Source organism: Mycteria americana, chromosome 13, assembly GCF_035582795.1.
Source record: "Mycteria americana isolate JAX WOST 10 ecotype Jacksonville Zoo and Gardens chromosome 13, USCA_MyAme_1.0, whole genome shotgun sequence".
NCBI classification, from domain to species: Eukaryota; Metazoa; Chordata; class Aves; order Ciconiiformes; family Ciconiidae; genus Mycteria; species Mycteria americana.
This window is the reverse complement of record NC_134377.1, coordinates 18,053,138-18,075,964: the sequence shown is the minus strand read 5'-3', so window position 1 is coordinate 18,075,964 and position 22,827 is coordinate 18,053,138. Positions and strand designations below refer to the sequence as shown.

General features: G+C 44.5%; 1 protein-coding gene across 12 annotated transcripts in view; it reads left to right on the top strand.

Annotated features, from left to right (window-relative positions):
- Positions 1-8,800, top strand: part of PPM1F (protein phosphatase, Mg2+/Mn2+ dependent 1F) — a 33,852-nt gene extending 25,052 nt beyond the window's left edge. For 3 of the 12 annotated variants that reach the window (XM_075516569.1, XM_075516564.1, XM_075516563.1), the window contains exon 7: positions 28-8,800. In XM_075516569.1, coding sequence (XP_075372684.1) covers positions 28-401 — 374 coding nt within the window. In that variant the 3' untranslated portion in view covers positions 402-8,800. The remainder of the gene's footprint in view (positions 1-27) is intronic. The other 9 variants (XM_075516567.1, XM_075516565.1, XM_075516568.1 and 6 more) reach the window with 9 other exon arrangements.
- Positions 8,801-22,827: the final 14,027 nt, after the last annotated feature.

Here is a 22,827-nt window from a genome sequence, read left to right as displayed (position 1 = left end):
AGCCTTTGTTTTGACTGTCTGTCTTAGGTGACATATGTCAGAAACCGTACATCTCTGGTGATGCAGATGGGAATTCATTTGAGCTGACTGGTTCTGAAGATTACTTGCTCCTAGCCTGCGATGGATTCTTTGATGCTATCAAGCCATATGAGGTTGTAGACTTGGTCCTAGATCATTTAATGCAAACCAAAGGAGTGGGCCTTAAAGCAGCAGAAAGACTGGTGGCTGCTGCAAAGGAAAATGGATCCAGTGATAACATCACTGTTCTAGTGGTGTTCTTGAGGGATCCTAAGGACATCTTGGCAGACTGTCTCAGAGACCCTAAGAGCCTTGGGGCTGGTGATGATGCTCGGAGCTCACCCTTTAATTTCCTCAGCTGTGGGGCAGCAGCCACACAGTGACAAAATCTGCTTAATCCAGAACATTCATAAGTTCACGTAAGGAACTGCTTTCCAGTGAAGAAGCCTCTAATACAATAGGCAAAACGTGTCAGGAAAAAAATGACAAATGGACAAACATTTAGCAGAAAGGCAAGACTCCTTTTACGGAGTTCCCATTTGTCTTTTCCTTCCTTCCCCCTCCCTTCAAAAAACACCGAGCAGACGTGGAGATTTGTACAGCTATTTCGTCTCTCGGAGCAGACTTCTAAAGTGTGTCCCAGGGCTGCTGGTCATATCCCTCTGCCCTGGAAGTGGTAAGAAACTGTAATATGTATAAGCTAATGGGTGAGAATGCCCGTTTGTGAATTCTGAGTGAAAATTTAACTTGGCGCTTAAAAAGAATGCTGTATGTTGTATTTAATAGTGATGTTACTTTGGAGATTGGGAGGAGAGAAGCTGTCACCATCACAGAGAAGCTTGTTACTGTGTATGGTCTGTAGGAACAGGCTTGGTGTGCAAGAGACTGGGTGACACCATTATGCTGTATAAGTTGCTTTTGTTTTGTACCAAAGATGATATTACAAAAATGACGCAGCCTCTTTATTCAAACAGAGATGTTTAATTTTGTATGTATGGAGAGGAGAAAATGAAACGGAATGCTCCAGAAAAAGAGCAAGAAAGCTAACTAGAAGTATCCCAGGCAAAGTGATACAAAATCAGCTGCTTTCTGGGATGTCTGGTTTATAAACTGGAATCCAATATTTAACTGCACTGGATTATTTCTCCCTAACAAATACGCTTTATTTGCTATTTGGCAACCTGAAGAGAAAGGACCTTTACTGTTGTATTTGAGAGATCTTTACAGTATGTATGCTCTAGCAGTTAAATATGCTCTCTTTCTGCCACTTTTTTGTGTACTATAACAAATGAGAATTTTATTTTTATTCTACGTGTTTATTTACTGAACTTTACAGTTGGAGGAATTTTTTTGCAGTGTTACTTTATTTTGTTGTGGTTTTTATTTAAATTAGAATTTTAAAGTGGCTGTGTCTTTATTACCTGGTTTTAAAAACTGACTACCCTCAAGTGCCTTAAATATTTCACCCACGGATTGTTGGCTTCCTACCATGTTCTGATGAGCCAGTTTATAGTGTTTTTAAAATGTGACTTTTTTTAATTTCATTAATACTAATGTTTAATGCACTTAAATGTTTCATTTTTGTGAATTATTTTAGTGGGAACTAGGTTTCAAGAAAACATCTCTTTCATTGTTGCCAAATCTTGTGGCTTGTAGTAAAAGCTTCACAATACTTACTGTGACTTACCCCCTGCCCCGTGCAAAAAGTTCTAGTTAGTTAATCATAAAGTAACAATGAGTCATCAGGACTTTCATTAAAAAGCAAATACACTTCTGACCTTCACACAAAAGTTTAATAACATAAACTAGAAAGCGTTTAGTAACAGTTTTTGATTAATAGATGGTTAATTTGGCCAAACTTCATGAACTTTTTGGGTCTAAATAACTTTTAAGGAGATATGAAGCTAAGGTGAGGATGGAAGAATCTTAACAAACGTTATGTTACTGTGCGACTGTTATATCCATTACCTGCTACAGCCTCTGGTTGTGTTTTGTCTTGCCTTGCTAGCAGGACTCAACAAGATCTGGAGGCTCAATGGTAAATGTGTTAGTAATTTCTGTATCTAAACAAGAAGTGCTTTACATCTGGCAGCGAGATTGTATGCCTAATTTAGAAGCGCACGGCATTGCAATATGTCAGTCCTGTTGATTAAAATGTGTTGAACGTTGACGTTGCTTAGGGAGGAAATTTAGGTAGAAGAGTTGAGGTGGCTAAGAGGAAGAACAGAGCAGCACTGTTTATGTCCATAGTGTCTCTGAATCATTAGCTAGTGTGGGGCAATGCAGTTACCCAAGCGACTTGAGTTTTCTGCTGGATGACTATGGACGATCGTATGGTTTAACATCGAAACTCCTCAGTCAGCTACCATCTCGTTACACAGCAACTCAGATGGTGACTTCCTTGTTTTGCTATGCAACAACAGGAGCTTTTCCTCTGAGAAGTTTGCAAGCACTTTTCCATCCTACATTTTGCTGTCCTAAAATATGTGGGGAAGGCTTTCTGTGATGGCAACTGGTAGGGTAGGTGTTAATTTTTGTAGTGAACCTACTTCAGTTAAGGAAGCCTTTAGACTTGCGTAGTAATCCCTTTGGATTTACCACCTCCTATCTCTGATTTCTAACCCAGATATTCAGTGTCATGCTAAATTCTGATGACCACTAGTGCCTCTTGCTGTCTTGGAAACAGTTCTCATTATTAATATAGTAAAAATCATACAGAATTGTTTGATTTGACTGCTATCTGAGGTTTACCAGGAGAGGGGGAAGCTATTGTATTCATGAAGGGAGGTGTGAAATGTTGGTAAGTTCATAGTATGGTTTAGTTTCTGAAGTTTGCCAAATTTGCTGAAACATGGAGGGAACTGAACAAGCCAAATTCTTTGTAACGATCCTTTTATTTCAAGCTTTTTGGGACAGATTTGCATTACAGAGGAATCAAAGTCTTAAGTCTTTCAATGGATACTTACAGCTATGTGAGAATATCCTTTTTTGTTTCAAATTTGATAGGGTTTTTTTTTTATGGGAGCTAAGTGAAATGGGCCTTTAGAAAGCTGTCTCTGGTAATAAAAAAATTTAATTCTCAAGTTATGCTCTAGGGAAGAAACTGCATTCTGAGAAGCTGTTCCCTTATATAGATGTTTTCATTCTGGATGACCTAGTGCCTCATTTCTTTGAGATGTAAGTGGATAGGAATAGTCTTTGGGAACCCATACAGATTTCAGCAAGGATAAAAAATATTTCTCTAATTTTCAGAGACTTCTTACTAGCTTTAAAAAGTCTTCTCAGGTCTATAGGAGTTGTTACTGGGTCAGAAATGGCAGTTTGTATCCAATCAGTGGAATAAATAGGTCTTAATGTGTCATCTACAGTAAAATTCCAAATACCATTTGGGGGGAAGATTGGTTTTGGAGAGGTCTTACCTGTTCTTGACAGCCTGATCAAAACCTATAGAAATTTCTCTCCTTTTTTTTTTTTTTTTTTTTTTTTAAACTGAAAAACCAACATTTCAATTTGATGTTAAATCAGTGATGAAAGTATGACACAGGATGCAAGTATGGATTTTGGAAGTGCACTTTTAAAATTCTATTGAAAATGGCATCAGGATGGTCTTATCCTTGGGATGGCAAGGCAACCTCCGATTTTTGTTTCACTTGTGACTTTGATACCACTTTTGGAAGCCACCAGCTATAATGCAAAAGACTGTTACAAGAAGCGTCACTAGTATGGGTGTTGAGGAGAGAGGAGAAGGAGTTCTAGCAGAAGGTATGAAGTTGAACTAAATAGTCCAAAATATGGAATGGTGCTATGGTTTGAATTCACAGTACTAATCTGCTACCTTAGCTTTTCTTATCTTTCCTCTTAAAACTTCTTGGATTTCTGGTGTTGGCTGTTCTGTTCTGTTTTCCTTCCCTCCTTTGGTTAAAAATAATATGCAGTTTTGGTGAGAGAATGCTCTCGCCTCTCTGGGCCTTCCCAGTGTCATCTACAGTATACTAACACTTGTCCACCAATGTGAAATCGGCTAATGACAAATTGACTAATTTGCCTGTTTCCTTGTTGTCTTTCTGATGGGCCTGCAATGAAAACAATTCTTGAGTCTAGCCAAAATCTTTGAAGCTGTAGAAGTTAGCTGAAGGATTCAAGACAAATACTCAATGGAAAATGAAAGTATTTTCATATTTTACTAGACTCCAAGTGAATGTCTGCTGCTGCATTTTAGCACCCAGCATCAGAAAAATTGCTCCTTAAAGGAGCCTGCATTTTTAAAACAGAGCACGGTTAAATTCTTGTGTTGTGCTTGACTGAAAACCAGCTTTAGTCATTCCGCTTAGTGGGTATCCAACACCTCTTTTGCTTATGGGTAATTCATACTTCTACCTTTCTTTCCCTTCTCTTCCCTACCCTTCCCTCTCCTACAAAGAAACATACCTGAGACAGTGAAGTCTTCTGGGTCTGACATAGACAAGAGATGACAATTTTACAAATTACATTTGTTGGGGGGTTAGTTTTGGGGTTTTTTTGAGAATACAGAGGATAGAAATGCAGGAAAATGTTTAGAACAGAGGGAGATTAAGTAAAATCCACCCTCTGAGTGACGGAGGAGTGAAAGAGAGAGACAGGAATGCATTTAAGTATTATTAATGCCTATTTTAAAAAGGAAGTGGGCTGGAAAATAGAGCTACAAATGTCAGTTCTTTAGAGTGAAATACCAGTGCTTGAAGGCTTCAGAAACACACCCATTAAAAAGGCAAAACTCCGATGTGGTAACTCTGTCTTCAAACAGCCAAGGAAGGAACCACAGTAAAAGCATCTGAGGTGACTTACTGTGACCCCTTCAACACTGTCTTGGAAGCTAATGCTCCTAAATGGATTTTTCTAAACATCCTTATGTGTAAGGTAGTGCTAAGAGGGAGCATTCAGTATGTGCAGTTACTGGTCACTGTGCAACTGCTGCCATGAGTAAATGCCGTGAAGTGTGTTAATGAATCGATACGGCTGGTGAGCTCTCCCGAGATGAGTAATTGGGCACGGAGTGGTTACAGCAGAGTTGGCAGTTGAATAGTGTTAATCACAGTGATGACTTTAACAGCATTTAATAGACACTTATCTGAATTCAAAGTCAGATGAGATACTGCTCTTTTTAAAAGCATTTCCAGTGCTATTAGCTTTCTGTCATGAAAAGCCACTAAAATTTCCATTTTTTTGTTGGATGTTGGGAGAAGTGCTTCTCTTGCTTTCTGAATTCTGGAGATAAGTTGGCTGTCTGCACTGGAAAACCCATTTTCAGCTGATAGCTTAAAGCAGCTCTTTGGGGTTGAACCTTCTCTCCCAGGCAATCCTCTAAAAACTAACAAAAAGGTGCTTCCAAAACAAGTGGCTGAGAAACATTGGTATTTCTAAATGGCGTTGCAGAAAAGGTAACCAGCAAATACCCTCAGTCTGTAAATGGCATAGACAGTTGGTTGGGCTGCTTAAAGTCTAATTTAAGATTGCAGCTCCCCTCTTTGTGTAAGTGAGACTGTTGGTTAAATTACTTGTATTCTTGTGGATGCAGGTACTTAACGCACAGCACCCGACATGGTCTATTTCTGTTCTTATAGTACTGAAGTATCAAGCAAATGCTTTAGGGAGAAAGTGGGGGGATGTTAGGCACAACAGAGCAGATTGCAGATGATTCATATATAATTTAGCTCTAGTTAAGCCTGAATTAAATTTCCCTGCTTAGTTCTATTACTGCCTCTTTTACAATTGGGCCTGTGCCGTCAGACAAAATCCTACTAGGAAGTAATGGTCCATTCCCCCTTTCTGAGGAGCAAACAATTCCTGATGGACAAAATGTTGTTCAGGAAGGGTTGGAGAGGGAGAAGAATGAGCTTTCAAATGAGTGCAAAACTTCCCAATCTACGCTAAGTTATGTATTCTCTGTAAACACATGGTTATAGCAGGTCTGATTGCATTTGAATAGTTGTGCTGGAAAGCAATGGGCTTTCTGCCAAGCTAGTCATAACTTTTAAAACTGACAGCACCAAACCCAAGAGGCTAGTCCTCCCTGCTTTCCTAAACCGAGCCACTAAAACAGCCAGCCCTACTGAGTATTTGTTTTGCAGCGTTGACAGCTCTAAGAGCTAAGCCAGCCACTTTCTACATGTGTTTTTGTTGTTTTTAATATATTTACTGGATTTTACTTTAGATAAAGTTATTTCTATTGATATCAGTCGTGTCAGCTGAAAAGTAATCGAATGGAGACATAAGGAAGTGACTGGACTGAACAGCTGTCTACGACATCTGTCATAGCCACGTCCTGAAATACTACCTTAAAATGAACTGGTAGGCTCTCATGATGACCTTATCTCTGAACAGAACAGGAAACCAAAATCTTACAGAGAATCACTTAAACCTTTATTTTGGTGTCACCCATCAGAGCCTGAACGCTCGCAAGCCTTCCCGACGAGCTGTTCAATGTTGCTAGTTTAACGTGTTTTCTAAGCTGTGCATGCTGCTGCTGCTGCTGCACACAAAAATAAACAAAAGACAGCTGTGTTGGCAGCACAGAAAATTTAGCAAGATGCAGCTTTTGTCAAACAGAAGAGGGCAAAATCAATAGGAAAAGAAATGTTTTCAAGCTTCTTGGAATGCAAACAATAGAATAAAAAAAAGCAACCTAGAAGAGTTGGCAGTGCACTGTCAGCTTAAAACCACTGTTTTAAGCAAATGAATTTGGCTGCTTTGTAACGTCTGCTTTATTTTGTTAACAAACTCCTCTCAGTCGGGGTTTCACGTCTTGTTGTTGATATGTGCTTTTTACTCTGAAGAGAGAAGATATATTTAACTTTCTAAGGAGCTGAATGTATCTGGGCTTTGTGACTAGTTAGATTATGATTACTGAATTTTCTCTCAACTATTAAGCCCGATTACCAATTTCCAGGACATATTAATACAGCAAGTACTGAACTTACTAATGATTAAATGGTTCTGGATTTCCATGCACAAGAGCTTCATCAGTCTTTCCTGATCTAGCGGATCACTTCTTGAAGTTTATCATCATTTGTGTGGCAATACATTAGGCATGTGGAAGGTTTGTCACTTTGGCAAATGGAGCTGGAGGGTGTGACCATCGCTCCCTGCAGGAAGTATTTATCCTTTTGTCTAAGGAATGATGGTTCCTTTTGGATGTCTAAGGATAAAGAGATAATAGCTAGGAAACTAGAGAGATCCTGTGGGGACCTTCTCAGGGCAATTAAATACTATGACTTCCTCTTTTTCATGTTGCCCTTTCTAACTTTGTTAAAAGGCATTCTGCTTAATACTAGATGATTGATGCTGCTTTCTTTTTTTCTTCTTTTTGTTTCTTTTTTTTTTCTTTCAGTGTGTTTAATAATGGCAAGATGTCCGTTTTGTTGGGGCTTAAAACTTTATCCTGGACAAAAAACAGGCCAGTATAAAGTTTTAACTTTAAGTACTTCTACGTTACTTAACTACTTTAACTACTTTTAACTTCCTCTTCTGAAAGTCAGTCCTGCTCTGTCTCCTCCTTATTCTCTTCCCAATTTTCTTTTTCTTCCATCTTTTATGTCCTTTTACATTGTCAGCCCCCCTCCCTAAAATGCTGCTGCTTAGACTGTAAACTCCATTGGCTGTTAAGTCAGTTTAGTTGCCACTTTGTAATTTTAATTTCATCTGTGTTCATAGTGGATGTGGTCCGATCTTTGGAGGCCTGCAACACCAAGAGTGTAGAAAGTACCATGTCAGCTAGGAAGAGAAGAGACTGCAACAACTGTTGTGTCTTTAGCGTTGACCAGTATTGGATGTGTAAGAAGAAAATCCTGATATTTGCATGTTATTCCATAGGAATACTTAAGCTTATTTCAGGTAACAGTAGCTCTCATCCTGAATACAGGACTTCAGAAATATTCTTGTCTCTGTATTTCCTTGTTCCTGCAGATTGTTTGTGTTTCCAAACATTTGCACTGTTTAGAGTGGGGAAAAAAGCTTTCTGACTGTCTTTGCCTCTTCAGTTCTCTCTCTTTCTTGCCCTAGTTGACCGAACAGACAGGTTGGTAACTGCAGCGTACCACGTGGCTACTCAGCCTCTCAGTGTAATTCTTCAGTGTCTGCTCTGTATGGTAACTTCAATCCTGTGCTTTTTTAGTGGTAAGTTAGACCTCTGTAACTACTCCTGCTGACTTAAAAATATGTGTTCGTATCAGTATTAAAATAGTACAAGAGCAGAACTGTTGCTTTAGGCACATTTCTTGCCACTATGTTGGCTAATGAACCTTGAATGAAAGTAAGAGGGCCAGTGACTTTGAAAATAGGAGCTGTTAGCCAAGTATTGTAGAATCGTAGTCCTTATTTATTTTGTATGCTAATCTGCACTTGTGACCCTGAGCAGAAAAGCTGCAGTACAGCAGGTTTTATAAGCTGTGGCTTATCTTAAAACTCTTATTTAAGCTGACTGGTTTTGTGCACAGGTCAGAAACCTGTTGTCATTGATCATTAAATGCTATGCATATTGTACATTCATTTACATGAATTGTTCTAATAGTGTCTGTGTGTATTATACTACATTATCATATTTTTTATATATATGTATGTATTGCATGAGGTTTAATTGTTGGGTTTTTTTGTATTGTCACTTTTGTATTCACACAGTGCCTCATGTATCTATTTGCATATTGCAAGAAGTTGTTTCGAAGCAGTGATTGGAAACAGGTGGGGGATAAGAACTCTCCACTGTAGGATCTGATGTTTCTGAAGTATTAATAAAGTATAGTGATTCGAAGCGTTGTTTGTTTCTTTTCTTAGATGTATTTTTCATTCTAATACTTCAAGTAGCTGGATCTGCAGTGGTCATACTGCACGTCTTGGAGTGGTTACCCCGTCACCAAATCTTACCTTCTTCCATAGGGCCTTTCTGGGAAGAGAGACCAGTGGAAGCACTAGAAGGAAACAATCCTTGGGATCACAGAGCATGCTTACTTGAAAAGATGATGCCACTAAAACCATCTTAGAAACGGACTGCGTACCTCTAATTCACTGATGTGATCCAAGTTTTCTTTCATTCTTTTTACCAGCTAACAACAGTAATAATGCAGGTTAAGTTTGGCGTACTACTGCTGTCTTACAGTAATGGGATAATGATCTGAAAGACCCTGTCGCAGCAGAGATCGTGACAATTTGTTGTTTACTTGCATACTTGTTACAGAAGTGGTCTTTAGCCGCTGAAGTGGAAGGATGGACAGTGAATTCTTGGAGTACGTTAGGGTTAATTTACTACAGAACATAGAGGAAGTTTTGAGAAGGATGGTAACTTTCAAAATATAGGTATGGCTTGGAAGCTAAGCAAATCTGTGTGATTGTTTCTGAAGTGCTGGTGTTTGTATCCTCAAGAAAGGGAGATGTTAGGAGAGCAGGACAGAGATCAGAGACTCGACAAAAAGCAAGCTTTAACAGTCTTGGGGATCTGAGAGATGCAGTCTTTTAGGCAGTTTGTCTAAACGCTATTGTATTTATCCTAGTGAAGAAAAATAAAAATCTAATAACAGCCTAGGATGCTGCAGCAGAGGGAAGCAGGTAAGGTATTTCTTGAAATAAAAAATTCAGGATAACTATAATCAATCGTCAGGTAGATTCTGCTCAAGATGCTGTGGGCATACTTGAATCTACTTGAGATCAAACCTCAAATCTCTGGAAAATGTCTTCCATTTCATGGTTCTAAATGTTTTGTTGGTTGGGGTTTGGTTTTTTTAACAGTAAGAATTCCAGGGGTGAAAATTCACTTGTAATAATCTCTGGAAAAGTAGCAAATTCTCAGAAGAGTGTAGGTTGGAGATTTGCTTGACTAGGTTTAGCAGCAGTTTCCTAGCCTGTGATTCACTTAGCTCACCAGGGAGCACAACCAACAGCTAACGGCTGCTGTTCTTTCATGATTATGTAAAGCAACTGTGGGAATCCATCATCCAGTAACTCCACGATCCAAAGGCAACTACAGCTCCTCTTTGCTGATAACACAGAGCTGAACAAAATCACTCCAGTGTCTTGTAGGCATCTTTTGGTTCTTCCTAACAACGGCTGCCGTCTTCCTGTAGATCGGCGCACGTTCCAGCTGCAGGTGAGAACAGGAGCGGACATCGCTATTGCTTCTTGCTGCTGCCCACCATTGGCTTTACTGTCTCCTTTTGATTAGCAGGAGGTGAAGTCCAGACGTTGCTGATTCCTGTTGGCTGTGCTATCTTACTCATGGGTGTTTTCTCTTTCACGTAGCCCATCTCCAATAGACCATGTGTTCAGCATGGGGCTCATAGCCAGCCTTCTGCTCTGTGATACCAGTCATCTGCAGTCTCTGTTGCTGGTGGGTTTGAGCAAGAAGTAATCAATAAGCCCATGGAAATGAATGTAAAACTTTGATTTAAAGCTACATGAAGCTAAACTTAGATGTCGTTGATGGGGTTCATGACACAGAAGCATTATCCACCTCAGTTGTTTGAGCAAGGGATAACAAATCTTCGTGTCCTGTTTAACCACCCCCACTCGATGTATGTTTCTTTGCGGACAATGTGCTGTAAAATCTGTGGCCGCTCATTTCCTAGACTGTAGAAAGTAATGCAATAACAGTGGTGATGAGGCAGATGTTTCTGTTTCAGCCTGAATTAGTGACTGTTACCACACAAATGAGGGCTATTTAATTCTTGTAGAGCTGACTAGTTTACCTTGACTAGTATTTGCTGGTTTCATCCGTGTTCTCTAGGAAACTTTACTGGGGGCTGCTATGCAGAAATTAATTCTTCAGCTCTGCCAGATCAGTCTGGAAATGCCTGTCCTCTACACCTGGGAAATGGAGTGAGCAGAAGTGCTTCTTCAGAGACTAGGAGAACTTTAAGAAATGTGGGCTCTCCTCTAGCAATGCAGACTTCACATGTCTCTGCTCTTTGGCAACAGCCAGAGAAAACATTTTCTGCATCTAGAGCAAGTTTGCTATTCAAGTAGCACTAATGTCGATTACAGGCTTGCATGTCTCTAACTTTTTTTTTTTTAAAGAAATCAAGCATAACGTTGAATACATCATGCAGAAAGTTGCTTGTAAATTATGTGTAGAGACTGTAATGGGTATTTACCTGTTTCACCAAACTGATAATGCAGTTTTGCATATGTAACTGTGCAGATGTCTTACAGGCAAAAAGACCCTTACATTAAAAAACCCCGTTTTTTCAAAGTGTTAAGCTATTCTTGAACTTTTCTGTTTTGGATATCTAACAAAATCTGTTACCTGTTGCACTACAACTCATTCTTAATGTCTTGTTAGATGCTTTTTGATACTTGTGCTTTGGGGGTTTTTTTGTTCTGTTTTGTGTTTGGTTTTTTGGTTTTTGTTTTTTTTGTTTTTTTACTGGAGTTAAAATGTTTTGAAGGTTGGGTTCGCAACATTCTCATGTTGTTATGTTGAGCTGTTTGGAAAGAATCTTAAGTTCTCATTAGAATGAGAAAATATTCAAATGTTTAAATGGCGCAGTTGTTATCTAGCCTTCAAATAGGAGTAGCTCTTGGAAAGAAATATTCTGAGCGTGCCTTGACAAACATAAACCTGCTCATTTTATACCAGGGTTCCTTGTACGCTTGAGGTGTTATAGTAAGGCCAAAACAATCTTTTGCACAGCCTAAAAGAAAGGATTCCAGCTCTGCCGTGGTGGGCCGGACCAGCGACGGTCCTTCGCTCTGCCGTTTGCGGTGTTCTGTCTCCCTGGAGAAGGCTGCACGAACGGCAGGAAAGCGGCCCGCTTCCCCGAGCGTTCCCCGAGCGTTCCCCGAGCGTTCCCCGAGCGTTCCCCGGGCTGCGGGGCCCGCGCTCCCAGGGAGGCGCCGGCGGCCGCCTCCTGCCCGGCCCCATCCTCCTGCGCGGACCTCGGGCTGCCGAGCCCCCGGTGCGGGCCGGGCCTGCCCCCTCTCCGGGGGAGGCCGAGGGCCCCGGTGCGGGCCGGGCCTGCTCCCTCTCCGGGGGAGGCGAAGGGGCCCGGTCCCGGCCGGGCCCTGGGCCCGCGGGGCTGCGGCCCCGGCCGCCGCAGGGCTCCGGCCCGTGCCCCTAGAGGGCCCCCTCTTCCCTCCGGCCGCAGCGACGGGAGCGGCAGGCGACGCACCCCGGCCCGAACCGCTCCGCAGAGCGCTCTGCGTGCCCTGTCCTTCCCGTGGGGCTTCCGTCTCGCAGGCAGGCGCTGGGAAGCGGAGCGGGAAGAGTTTCTCTGCGTGGCAGAACCTCCCCTCCTTCCAATACCTCCCCTCCTTCCAGTACCTCCCCTCCCTCCAATACCTCCCCTCCTTCCAATACCTCCCCTCCCTCCAATACCTCCCCTCCTTCCAATACCTCCCCTCCCTCCTTCCCCGCAGCTCTTAAGAAGTTGCAGCGTTTCTGGCGCTGACTCTGCGTTTTGCTTTTTACTGGTTAAAATTCAAGCGGTTGGTTGGGGCTGGGGCTGGGGCTCGGCCGTCCGGTGCCAGATCTCTGATAATGGCCAGCGGCAGGGACCTGGGGAGAGCGCAAAAAGCCTCTGAAGTGGGAGGCGGGAAAGAAGGCGTTCACCTAGAGTGGGGCTAAACAAGGACAGGTTAGAATAATATTCCTTTTCGCACCTCTTAGTCGAGATTAAAAAAATCTGAAGCCGTGTTTCTCTTTATATAAGAGATAAAGGTATCTCTCTGTGTGTCTGTCGGGCTGTAAGAGGTACCTCTCTTGTAGCCCAGTTCCTTTACGAAACCAAGTTCTGGTGTTAGTGTGGGGAAAGGAAAAAAAATGTTAACAATGGACCAGAAGACACTTCAGGCTTTCTGTATAATTAATTATAGTCATTTAAAATCTTGTGCAAAGTCTGCGCTTTAAGAAGTTCTAAGTTATAATTAAGCCAAGCTGCTAACGATGGATCTAATTGTTGGGTTACAGACAGGCACAGGTAACGCAAGTTGGGCCACTGACATCAGATATTTCACCCAGTTGCTTTCTGTTGGTGCAGCTAATTCCACACAACTGTTCCAGCCCCTGGAATGACCGGCACGGGGTGAAGCGTGGACGCCTGTCAAGCGTTTTCCCTGACAGCCTGAACTGGCCAAATGCCATCGGTCTTTAAAGGTACCGTGTCCTTAGCGTTGGCTCTCAGAAGACTCCCTGGAGCACGGCTGCTTTAGCACGGCTCCTCTGGAACCCCTGCTTTTGAGGGGCTCGAGATGGGAGAAAGAATTAGGGGCTGAAATGGCTCTGCCAATTCCCCCCTTCTATCGTATCGGACACCTGAAGTCTCGTATCTTTGCGAAGAAACGAAACGCTGCCGTTGAGACAAAGGTGAAATCCAACAGCGTAGGCAGGCTTTGTGGTTGCACTGGCGAGCCCGCTTTTAAAAACAAAAAGTAATCCTTTCCCTCTCTCTGTCCCACCCTTCGATGGATTTTCATCTCTTCAAAATGTTAGCAATATCAAATCGTACATGGACAGACCTTCCTCTTACTCAGAGCTGAAGCTGATTGCCTGTACTGGTGACTGATGAGGACGCTAAGGTAAACAAGAAACCCCGGACGCTTGCTGTTAGGGTTACGTGCACAGCCTAAATACGCTGTGCTGGGAAGTCACTGGCTGAACCATTGAACAACGTTCCTGCTACACCCCGCAGCTTGTACTAACCAGAGACGATGAGGAAAGCATTTGAAGTGCTTGGTTTTGGACTGACATTAAAACCTTTGCAAAACAGTTTAATCTAATTTTTTCCCCCCGTTATGTTCTTCCTCCTGGAAATGTTTATAAGGCTGTCTTTTGCCTTAATTTTAGCATCTCAGTTTGTGTCTCGGTTTTGTCTGCTTTCTAAGGTAAAGAAAGTACGGATCCGTATTCTCAGTCTTAAGCCCCTTTGTAACTGGTGGGTTTTACTTTTTTATTTATTTGGTAATGCTAGCAAGAGATTGGAAAGTGGCTGTTCTCTGCAGGGTAAGAGAGAGAGAGGGGGTCCAAGCAATTTAGTATTTTTTACTTTGAAGTAGTTTAAGGAAAGGTTAATGAATAAATCCTAATACAAATACTAATGAAAACTGTTCATTTCTTCCCCCGACTAATTTGTAGCCTTTTGTAGTGGGAAGATATGTTACAAAGGCCTGCCCCTACCATTAGAAAATCGTCTTCTAATCTCTTCTCGTTAATGAAATTTTAAGTCAATGAGCTATTCCCAAATAGCTATCGGCCAAGCCAGGATGTGCATTAGCAGGCTAATGGCAGGCATCCTGCATTGCTGAGGGCCCTGTCTCTGGTGGCAATCCTCTAGGAGCTGGCTGCATCACTTGCAGCACTTAATCCTGGCTCTGCTAAAGCACTTCTTGTGCTCCCATTGCCTCCTTTGGGAGACGACTCCATTGACTAATAGATCTCACTGTCAGGAAGTCTTTCCTGTTCGTCAGTCTTACTGATCTCAGTTCCAATATATATAACTGTAACTTCTTTGACTACTCTTTAACGAAAAATTAAAAAAGAAAGGCAAAAAGCCATCACGGTTATATAAAAGGTGGAAACGAATCTGTTTTTCAGTCTTCACTGTAAAACTTGTAGAACTTGTGTTTTTAGTTAAGTGCTGCCTGCATACATTTTGGGCTGATGGCAGCAGGAATGGAAGTTGGCTAGCACAAATCCACTCATAAATAACACTGCTGCGACTTGGAATCTGGCAGTGACCGATGTGTGTGCCTGTGACATGTACAAAAGCTGGCAGCTAATGAAAGCCGAGCTGAGCTGCTCGGGGCTCAAGGGAAGTCTGTGAGGTTACACAATGCGCTAGTTGAGATGTCACGGGGAAGCCGAGGGCTGGGGGTGCGGAGGGGAGACCACCGGGGCTGCGTTCTGCAAGAAAAACGGTGTCGGTACACCAGCAGCCTGCAAAGCTCCCTGGCTTGGGCAGCGGGAGCTGCTTGCGGCCATCGCCGGCCGCGGAGAGAGGCTGGTGTGCAGGAAGTAGCCGGAGAGAGGTTTTCACAAGGACCTGTTGTTTGGTTGCTCAGATTATATCAGTGTTCTGGCTATTGAGAGGGATTTGGCCTTTGGGTTTTGCTTTCAGCTTTATTTATTTTTGCCTGTTCTCAATTCTCTTTGTGAATACCAATATTCTGAGTCACCCAGAACGATTCCTGCCTTCATTAGAGATTCCTTCCAGCTCCCCTTCAACTGCCTGTGGGCTGTTGCCTGCCCCTGCCTCCCCCTGTGCACTTTGCTGCACATATTTAGCTCTCAGTATTCCATCACTCGTCTACTCCTGCAGCTCTGGCACTTGAATACCTTCAGCCATATTAAACTATATTGTACCTTTTGGTTCTTTGCACAACTCGCTTTCTCCACCTGACCTGTTCTGTACCGTCCCTGCTACTTCTGGAACGTGGTTTCAAGCATTTGAGGTACGGTACGAGACCACAGTTTGTCCTGCGCAGTTAGGCCTGCAGCAGCTGTGCTTGGAGCTGATCGAGGGCCGTGGTTAAACCGGGAAACTGGGCATCCAGACCCTTGAGTCTGTTTCTGCTGCGCTGCGTCCTTCTGTGTCACCCTGGGTAAATCCACTTACCCGTTTGTGCTTTCGTTTCTTTGATATACATTGGTGTTTAAATTGTCTATGGTATCTACACCAAACAAACAGGACTACGTTTCTAAAAACCGAAATTTAAAGATGCGGTATAAAAAAGAAGGGATTGCATAGTTCTTTAATGGGTATTCCTACATGAATTGCTGAGCTCTGTGGCACTCTAAAGCTTGCGTATAAGAAATTCTACAAATCAATAAAGAAAATGACTTGGAAAGGAGGATGGGTCTCTTATTACAGCACTAAGTGTCAATACTGTAGATGTCTTAATGCCAGTTAGTGACGGTCCCTAATGGTATTCCAACAATGTACATTTGCTTTAGCTTTTTTCAAAGTCCAGATGAGCTGCTCAGAGCTCTTAATGATGCGAATTATTTAACGCTCATTTGTATGCAGTATGCTCCCGCTTTGAAAGTACTTCACAGAATTCAAGCCAAATTCAGCCTTGCAGTTCCACTGAAGTCAGTGCTTGTCTGTGCATCTGTTGGTCGCTTTTCTTTTTGGGTTTTTTTGCTTGAAAAGTAAACTTCTTGTCGTGTTGATTTTATGTTTTTAAAGGTAATATCTGCAAAGGGTTTTTAGTCGCCCTTCTCCCCTCCCGGTAAAGTAGCCGTAAGTACAAACGCAGCTCTGTTGATTCTCACATCTCCCTCTTAACCCCTGCGAAAAGAGGACAGGCTAAGCAGAATATAATTTTTTTGTGTTCTTTTCTTTCCTCTACTTTGCACCTCCTAAGCACAGTTCTGGTAATATCTGGCACTTCTCCTAAAAATCATCCTGCAAAGAATCTCTGCCATCTGATGTATGCCAGTTACCGAGTTCCTCTCTGTGGCCCATTTCTGGCTTAACACAACGTGAACGGACGGAGGCCCGTGGCGTGTGCAGTTCTGCAGGTTAGTTATGCTCAGTGTAATGATGTCAGGATGGACTTTCTTATGGCTGAGAGCCAGATGGCATGGGAGCCTGACCTGGTATTTTGAATTATATTAGCTGCTGAAAGGTGGAACAGACATTCTTAGTTCGGGCATACACTCATTTTTTAGCGTTGGACTCCATAACCGCAATACTCTTGTAAAGTAATTTTTAACTCCATCCCAACTGTGTTTTTTTAATACACACATTGAAAGAAAAGAAAAAAATCATCTGCTATGATAGCATTCGCTCCCCCTGGGTAATGGGTAGGGGCGTGATTTTCAGCTTACAGCACAGACCCACAGCCATCTACTGCCTGCACGGAGTAAGTGGGAGTAATGGAAAAGCATCCTTTCTAGATGTGCATGGCACTAGAACGGGCAGAGACGTTTCTTGTCAGCTGTTAGATATTTGCTGGCAGCGCAGGGATGAGTGTTGAGACGTGGGAATAATGGGTTCATTTCCAAGCTCCACAGCGGACGAATCTAGATGCCCTGTTGCCCTACTTTATATAATGTTGTAGTATATGACTGCTTCCCCTCTCCCTCCCTGCGGTGCTGTCCTCCGGCTCCTGCCTCTGTTCCTCGGGATGTTCTCTACAGCGTAGCTCCTTCCTCTCCCTCCCCTGCCTGCCCGTCCCTCTCGGCCTGCATCTCGTCCCTCTCCCGCTGGGGATGGACGGAACCCCCGGGGAACGCGGCCCGCAGGCCCCGCAGGGCTTGGGCGCGTGACTCGGGAGAGCCTCCGACGGTGGACGCAAAGCAGGAAAAAGCCGTCTCGCGTCACCTGGCCGCCCGGGGAGGGAAGCGCCGGGGCTCTGCGGGCTGCGCGGGCTGCCCGGCTGTCCAGCCAGCTTATCAGACGAAAAATAGAGGCTAGACTTTTCGGCTGCATGGGCTGCTTCCCTATTCATTGTGTCTGGGTGATGTATTCTCTGCCTGTGGTTTTAATAAATATCTTTCATAGCTACTTTCTGCTTCGGTCCCCCTTGGGATAGCTCTTTCCAGCTCAGCTGCATCAGCGTGCTGAAGATCTCAAGTCCGAGCGTGTGGAGCAGAGGCAAAAGGAGAGGAACTTCACGCAGAGCATCTACGGAAGCTTTAACTTTAACCGTATCCCTGTGAAGCTGCCGTATACTGCGCAGGCCTCACCTGCAGTTTAAGCTGCACAAAGCGCTCTCACTTCACCACGTTAACTCTTCTTCCCTGTGCTTTCTGTGTTTGTATGTCCACAGAGCGTTCAAAAGGGTTTGCAAGGAGAATCCCAAGCTACTGCTAGGACCCAAACTTGTGCTGGTTTTCGCTGAGGCTTTGCAGGTAGGGTGTTGCTGTGTTTTAGAGATTATCCTGGAAGTTTCAACAGGGAGGTAGGGAAAAAAAGGATGTAAAGATCACAACTCTGTGTTTGGAAACTGGGTTTTGTCCTGTGTAGTAAGCACCCGTCTTAACCCTGCTAGAGCAGAACAAACCCCCTTTTCTAGCAGAAACCAGAGTTGTTGTTAATTAATGTCTTGCTGAAAATGAAGTCTTTGCCATCTGTTCCGCCCCCTCACTACGAATGCCACTCTCATTATGTTGATTATGTAATTAAAAATGAAAATATATTTTGGTAGAGTGCTGCATAGGCATCTGTGCCGATTCTTCTCCTGTTCCTCTTTACCGTCCCCTGCCCCCCGTCCCCGAAGAACAGGAAAAGGCGACAATCGTGCGACCGCTCGGTGGCTCTATCCCGGGGCTGCGGTGCCGGCTGCCGAGCCGGCGCCTGTCGCGGGAGCAGCCGCTTCAGCCCTGCCGCGCTTGGGCCGCGAGCCCTTTGGGGGCCCTGGCCATGGGGTTCATGAGAAACCCGCGGCAGGAAGCTGCCCCTTAAACTGAAGCTGCTTTCAGATCTTGTGAGGGGTTAACTTGGGTCCAGGAGAAGAAAAGCGAAAAGAAAGAGGCCTGGTTACTTCCTAAGCGATAGCGTGACCTCTGAGATCAGCCGGGCTGCTCCTGTTACAAATACGGCCTCTGTCTATCTAAGGGTGGAGGAAGAGAGGGAGAGGAGGGGTAGCTTTCCTGTAAGTGGGTTAGAGCAATTACTGAGGTCTCTTACAGCAAATGAAGTTGTCAGTGTGAGTCACATTCCCTTTTTTTCCCCGCTGCCAAGTTTTAGGCAGTAACCAGACAGAGGGAGGGGGGGAAAAAGGGAAAAGCAACAATGGAGAAAAGTTGAACTGAAACAACCCTTCATTCGGGGTATTGTTTGACGTTCGAGTTCTGATTGTATGTAGAGATAAAGGGTCTATAAATATCCTGTCTGCTGAGATTCCTTATCACAGCAGCGCCTGTCAGCTGCACAAATAGGTTAGGTTCTCCAAATAATACCCAATTACATCTCTAAATACAGAATCACCGACTACGTCCCTGCGGCACATGGAACGAAGGCCCCGTCGCTGGAGAGGACGGGGACCTTTGCTGTCCGACCCGGCGATGCCCCAGCCCCAGGAAAGCCGATGGCGCGGACGGCTGCTTCTGCTGAACGAGCGCGGGCACCAAGACCGGGCTGAATAAGCAAGGCGATGTTTATCTGGCGGACTAGACGAGCCGAAAGCATCTCCTGACACTTTTGGAAAGTATCTCAGCGTTCTAGTTCTGTTTAACAAACGGCTGGAAGCTTTTCTGCTCTGCTTTAGAGCTTTTAATGAAGCATTGTGATTCCCATTGTGGTCAATTGTTTGACACTTTTATTATTACTGGTATGCATAGCATTTTTTAATGTTTGACAGCTGGAGAAAGAAGTATTTTGTGCATTCAAACTTTCAGCACAAAGCTGCTGTTTTCCATTCCGCCTTTGTCTTTTATTCTTGCTGATGCAAATCAGCGAAAGACACAACTGATTAAATTACGTTTGTTTACTTTTTCCTTGATGATAATAAGACACAGGCTGCCTTTTATAAAAGACAGAAATAGAGGATGTGACTGTTTCTACAGTATTTCTAGAAAGGTTTTTCTTTTCTTACAATAGAAAGGCATTTATTTGTTTCTCTTGCCTTGATTTATCAGATAACGCGCACTCCCTAACGTATGTGGAATAAGAATAGAGCGGTGAAGGACAGTAGCAATGGATTCCATTTGAAAAGCTTCTATCTCGTTATTTCTATTAATTCGACAGTATAAACGATCAGGCCACATCACAAAACAAACGCAGCAAGATACTTCTGTCCTTCACGGCAGGGCTGCCTCTGATCGTTCCTGCAGCTGTACGGAAAGCTTCCCTCCCTCGCAGGCTTTAGGTTTACGCGCAGGCGGTCGTTGTCGGGCCCTGGCTTCAGCACGTCGGCACGATACTGGGAAGAAACAAGCACTGCGAGGCAGGGCTGCAGAAATAGGATACCCATGATTGTTTTGGTGAGCAACGCGCATGTCTTGTGGATTGTGTAATACTTTTTTTTTTTGAACTCTTGTCCTGGGAAAGCAGGCCTGCGTTTGTCTTGCTTGTGCAGTGTCTTTGCAAGGAAGAAGGTCCTGGACCGGGAGTGCGTTTCTACAGGTCAACAGCTGCCTGGGGGGTGGTGGGACAGGGTCACCAGCAGCACGGACAATCACAGCAGAAAGGTTTTGGGAGGGGTAAATGGCAGGGGCAGGAGAGGAAGAGGACGAGCAGAAAGGAGGTGGTAAGGAAGTCACTATAAAACTGCCCTCAAGATTATCTTTCCTGCGTTTTTCCCGAGCAGAGAAAAGTGCAGCAAAGGACGGCAAAGGCAAAAGGAGCGCCTGAAGGCTTCTCGGCAGCGTGGTCAAACCTCCCCGTTTTACGGATGAAACTGGACGTAGGGAGCGGCATCGCACGGCAGCTGAGCCCAGTCTAACGGACCCCTAGTATCAAAAAGGACACTCCTGCTGCCAGCCCCGCTGCTTTCTTTGTACGGGTCTGCTGCTTGTCAGCCCCTTTGACGAGCTCGTGCAGCTCGACAGACTGTAAGAAAACGGATTCAGCAAAACATACAGCAGCCCAGGAAAGGAGGAGAGATGGACACTGCGAGAACGGAGCTGGAACCGCAATGAGTGGGAGAAGCACAGATGCGGATTTTTGCTGCAGATTCGGGGTGCGCTGGGGGACGCCTCGCTGCTGCTCCACGCCCAGCCTCCCACTTCGCCTCCTGGGCCGTGCTCGCCCGCAAACGGGCGGGGGCTGAACGCAGCCCGGGTGGGGAGGCTGGGCGAAGGGAGAGGCGAAGGGAGAGGAGAGGCTGCCCGGAGAGGCGAAGGGAGAGGCGAAGGGAGAGGAGAGGCTGGCCAGAGAGGAGAAGGGAGAGGCGAAGGGAGAGGCGAAGGGAGAGGCTGGCCGGAGAGGCGAAGGGAGGCGATGCACACGGCGGAGCAGGGAACGGACGGGACTGCAGGGGCCCAGGATGTTGTCGTGGGTAAGAGTAGTGGAAGAGGAACCAAGGAGGAAAGGGGACGACCCTTGCTGGGAGCGACCGCAGAAGGGTGCTGCAACAAGCACTGGAAAAATGCTTGAATACAGGGCAACGGTCCCACCTTCCTAATCTAGCTCTTAAAGGGTTTATTCTCACGTGTCCACGTAGCTGTCCCTGAAGGAGGACTCCTGTTTACGTCCCTTATTTAGGTACACCTTTCTCCGAACTGGGATTTGATAAGAGGACAGCTGCTGCATTTCTATTATCTGTGACAAGCAGCAGTAAAAGCTGTTCAGAGTTCATGATGGAAGCGTATCTGTATATTGGCATTTATCCAGCTGCACTTCCCAAAGGTAAATGGGGCATGAGAGTGGCCCGCTGCCCCCTTTTAATCCATTTTCTACAGACGGGGGTACTTTGCCTCTCTGCGGGAGAGGCCGGCGCAGCTACTGTGCTAATAAACACTCACTTCTCGCTGCAGCATATGCGCTTCCCAGACTCATAAATCCAGGCAACTTGTAGTTGAATAACAATTAAATATCCCCACACGTTTCCATACCACGGTCTGGTGCACAAGGCATAGGCCTAAGTGGCTGGACATCTGCTGTCTGCTCTCCCACGCTTACGTTTGGCAGAGCACAATCACTTAACCTTACCCTGCCGCCGTCAGTGGCACCCGTAAAAGTGGGTGCGGAGCATCATCCTACAGATATTTTGCCATATCCTTCAACAAGAGGGGTGTTCTCCCTCTTGCTCTTCTTTTTTTATTATTTAAAAGCAGCCTTCATTGTAATAGTAAAAAATACTTTTCATTGCTGTTGATCTTTCTCTCAGGATTTCCAGGCCAGGGGTTCAGTCTGGCTCTGTTAACATCAATGGGAAACGAGACATCACGTTCAAAAGTTAGTGAGATGCAGGGTGCTGACGGATCCTCGCAACAATTTTGTGTCACTTGTACAAAACCCAGAGACTGGGTAATGCAGTAAGATAAATGTAGCGCTTGATTACAATGGATGTATCGCAGTTATAAAAGGCATCTCTTATCGTTGGGCTCTGCATATCTGGAGTAATAACCACCATGTGTCGGGTAAGACAACGATAATGTGAGCCAGATAATTTTCCCATTGTTAAAACTTTCAAAATCCAAAAAGCTACAAACGTCTTAATTCAGTTTAGCTAGACCTCGTGCTGGTGGCTGGAGGGAACATCTTCCTGAAGTTCCATCTTTCCCCTGGTCTAACTGATAACAGTCTGCGTGGCAGAGTTTGAAATGTTATAGCCGCTTAAAGAAGTAAGAATTGTCGACAGTCGTTACCCATCTTGAATTTCGTGCAGCAGGGTTACCGCACGAAACTGCAGTTCAGATCTTCGCGTTCGTCCTAGAAAGCCCGAACGAACAGATAAGCCTTATAGTTTGCTCTGAACGTAAGGAGCCTCCTTCAGCGGTGAAGCTCTACGAGACGCAAGGCCTGTCTTTGCATTGTCGTTGTACAGCTACCTATCAAAACGCTCGTTCCCTATAGAATTGGCAGAAACCTTGAATTTCCTCCCCGACCCCCACCCTGCGTGCCTGCCAGCTGCAGACCAAGTCCTAGCCATGATCACAAGAACATCCTGAATCGGTCTCAATAATTTGCATTTCCTTGCCAAAGATCTTATCTGCCGGGGGTGCAAATTGCGGCATCGAGGTTGCTGGTGTTGAAAAATCTGCACCCTTCTGCTCCCCAGCTCTCCGTTTTCAGGCGAGGTTAATTCATCCAGAAGAATTAATTGAGACAACAAAGCTGTCAAGTGAGAAAGGCCACGCGGCGAGACAGCGCTGCTCTGAACGTCTGCGCAACTTGTGTATTTGATGAGGTACCTCCGCGCTTGCAGATTATTGTTGTTAGAAGCAAATCTGACTTCTGC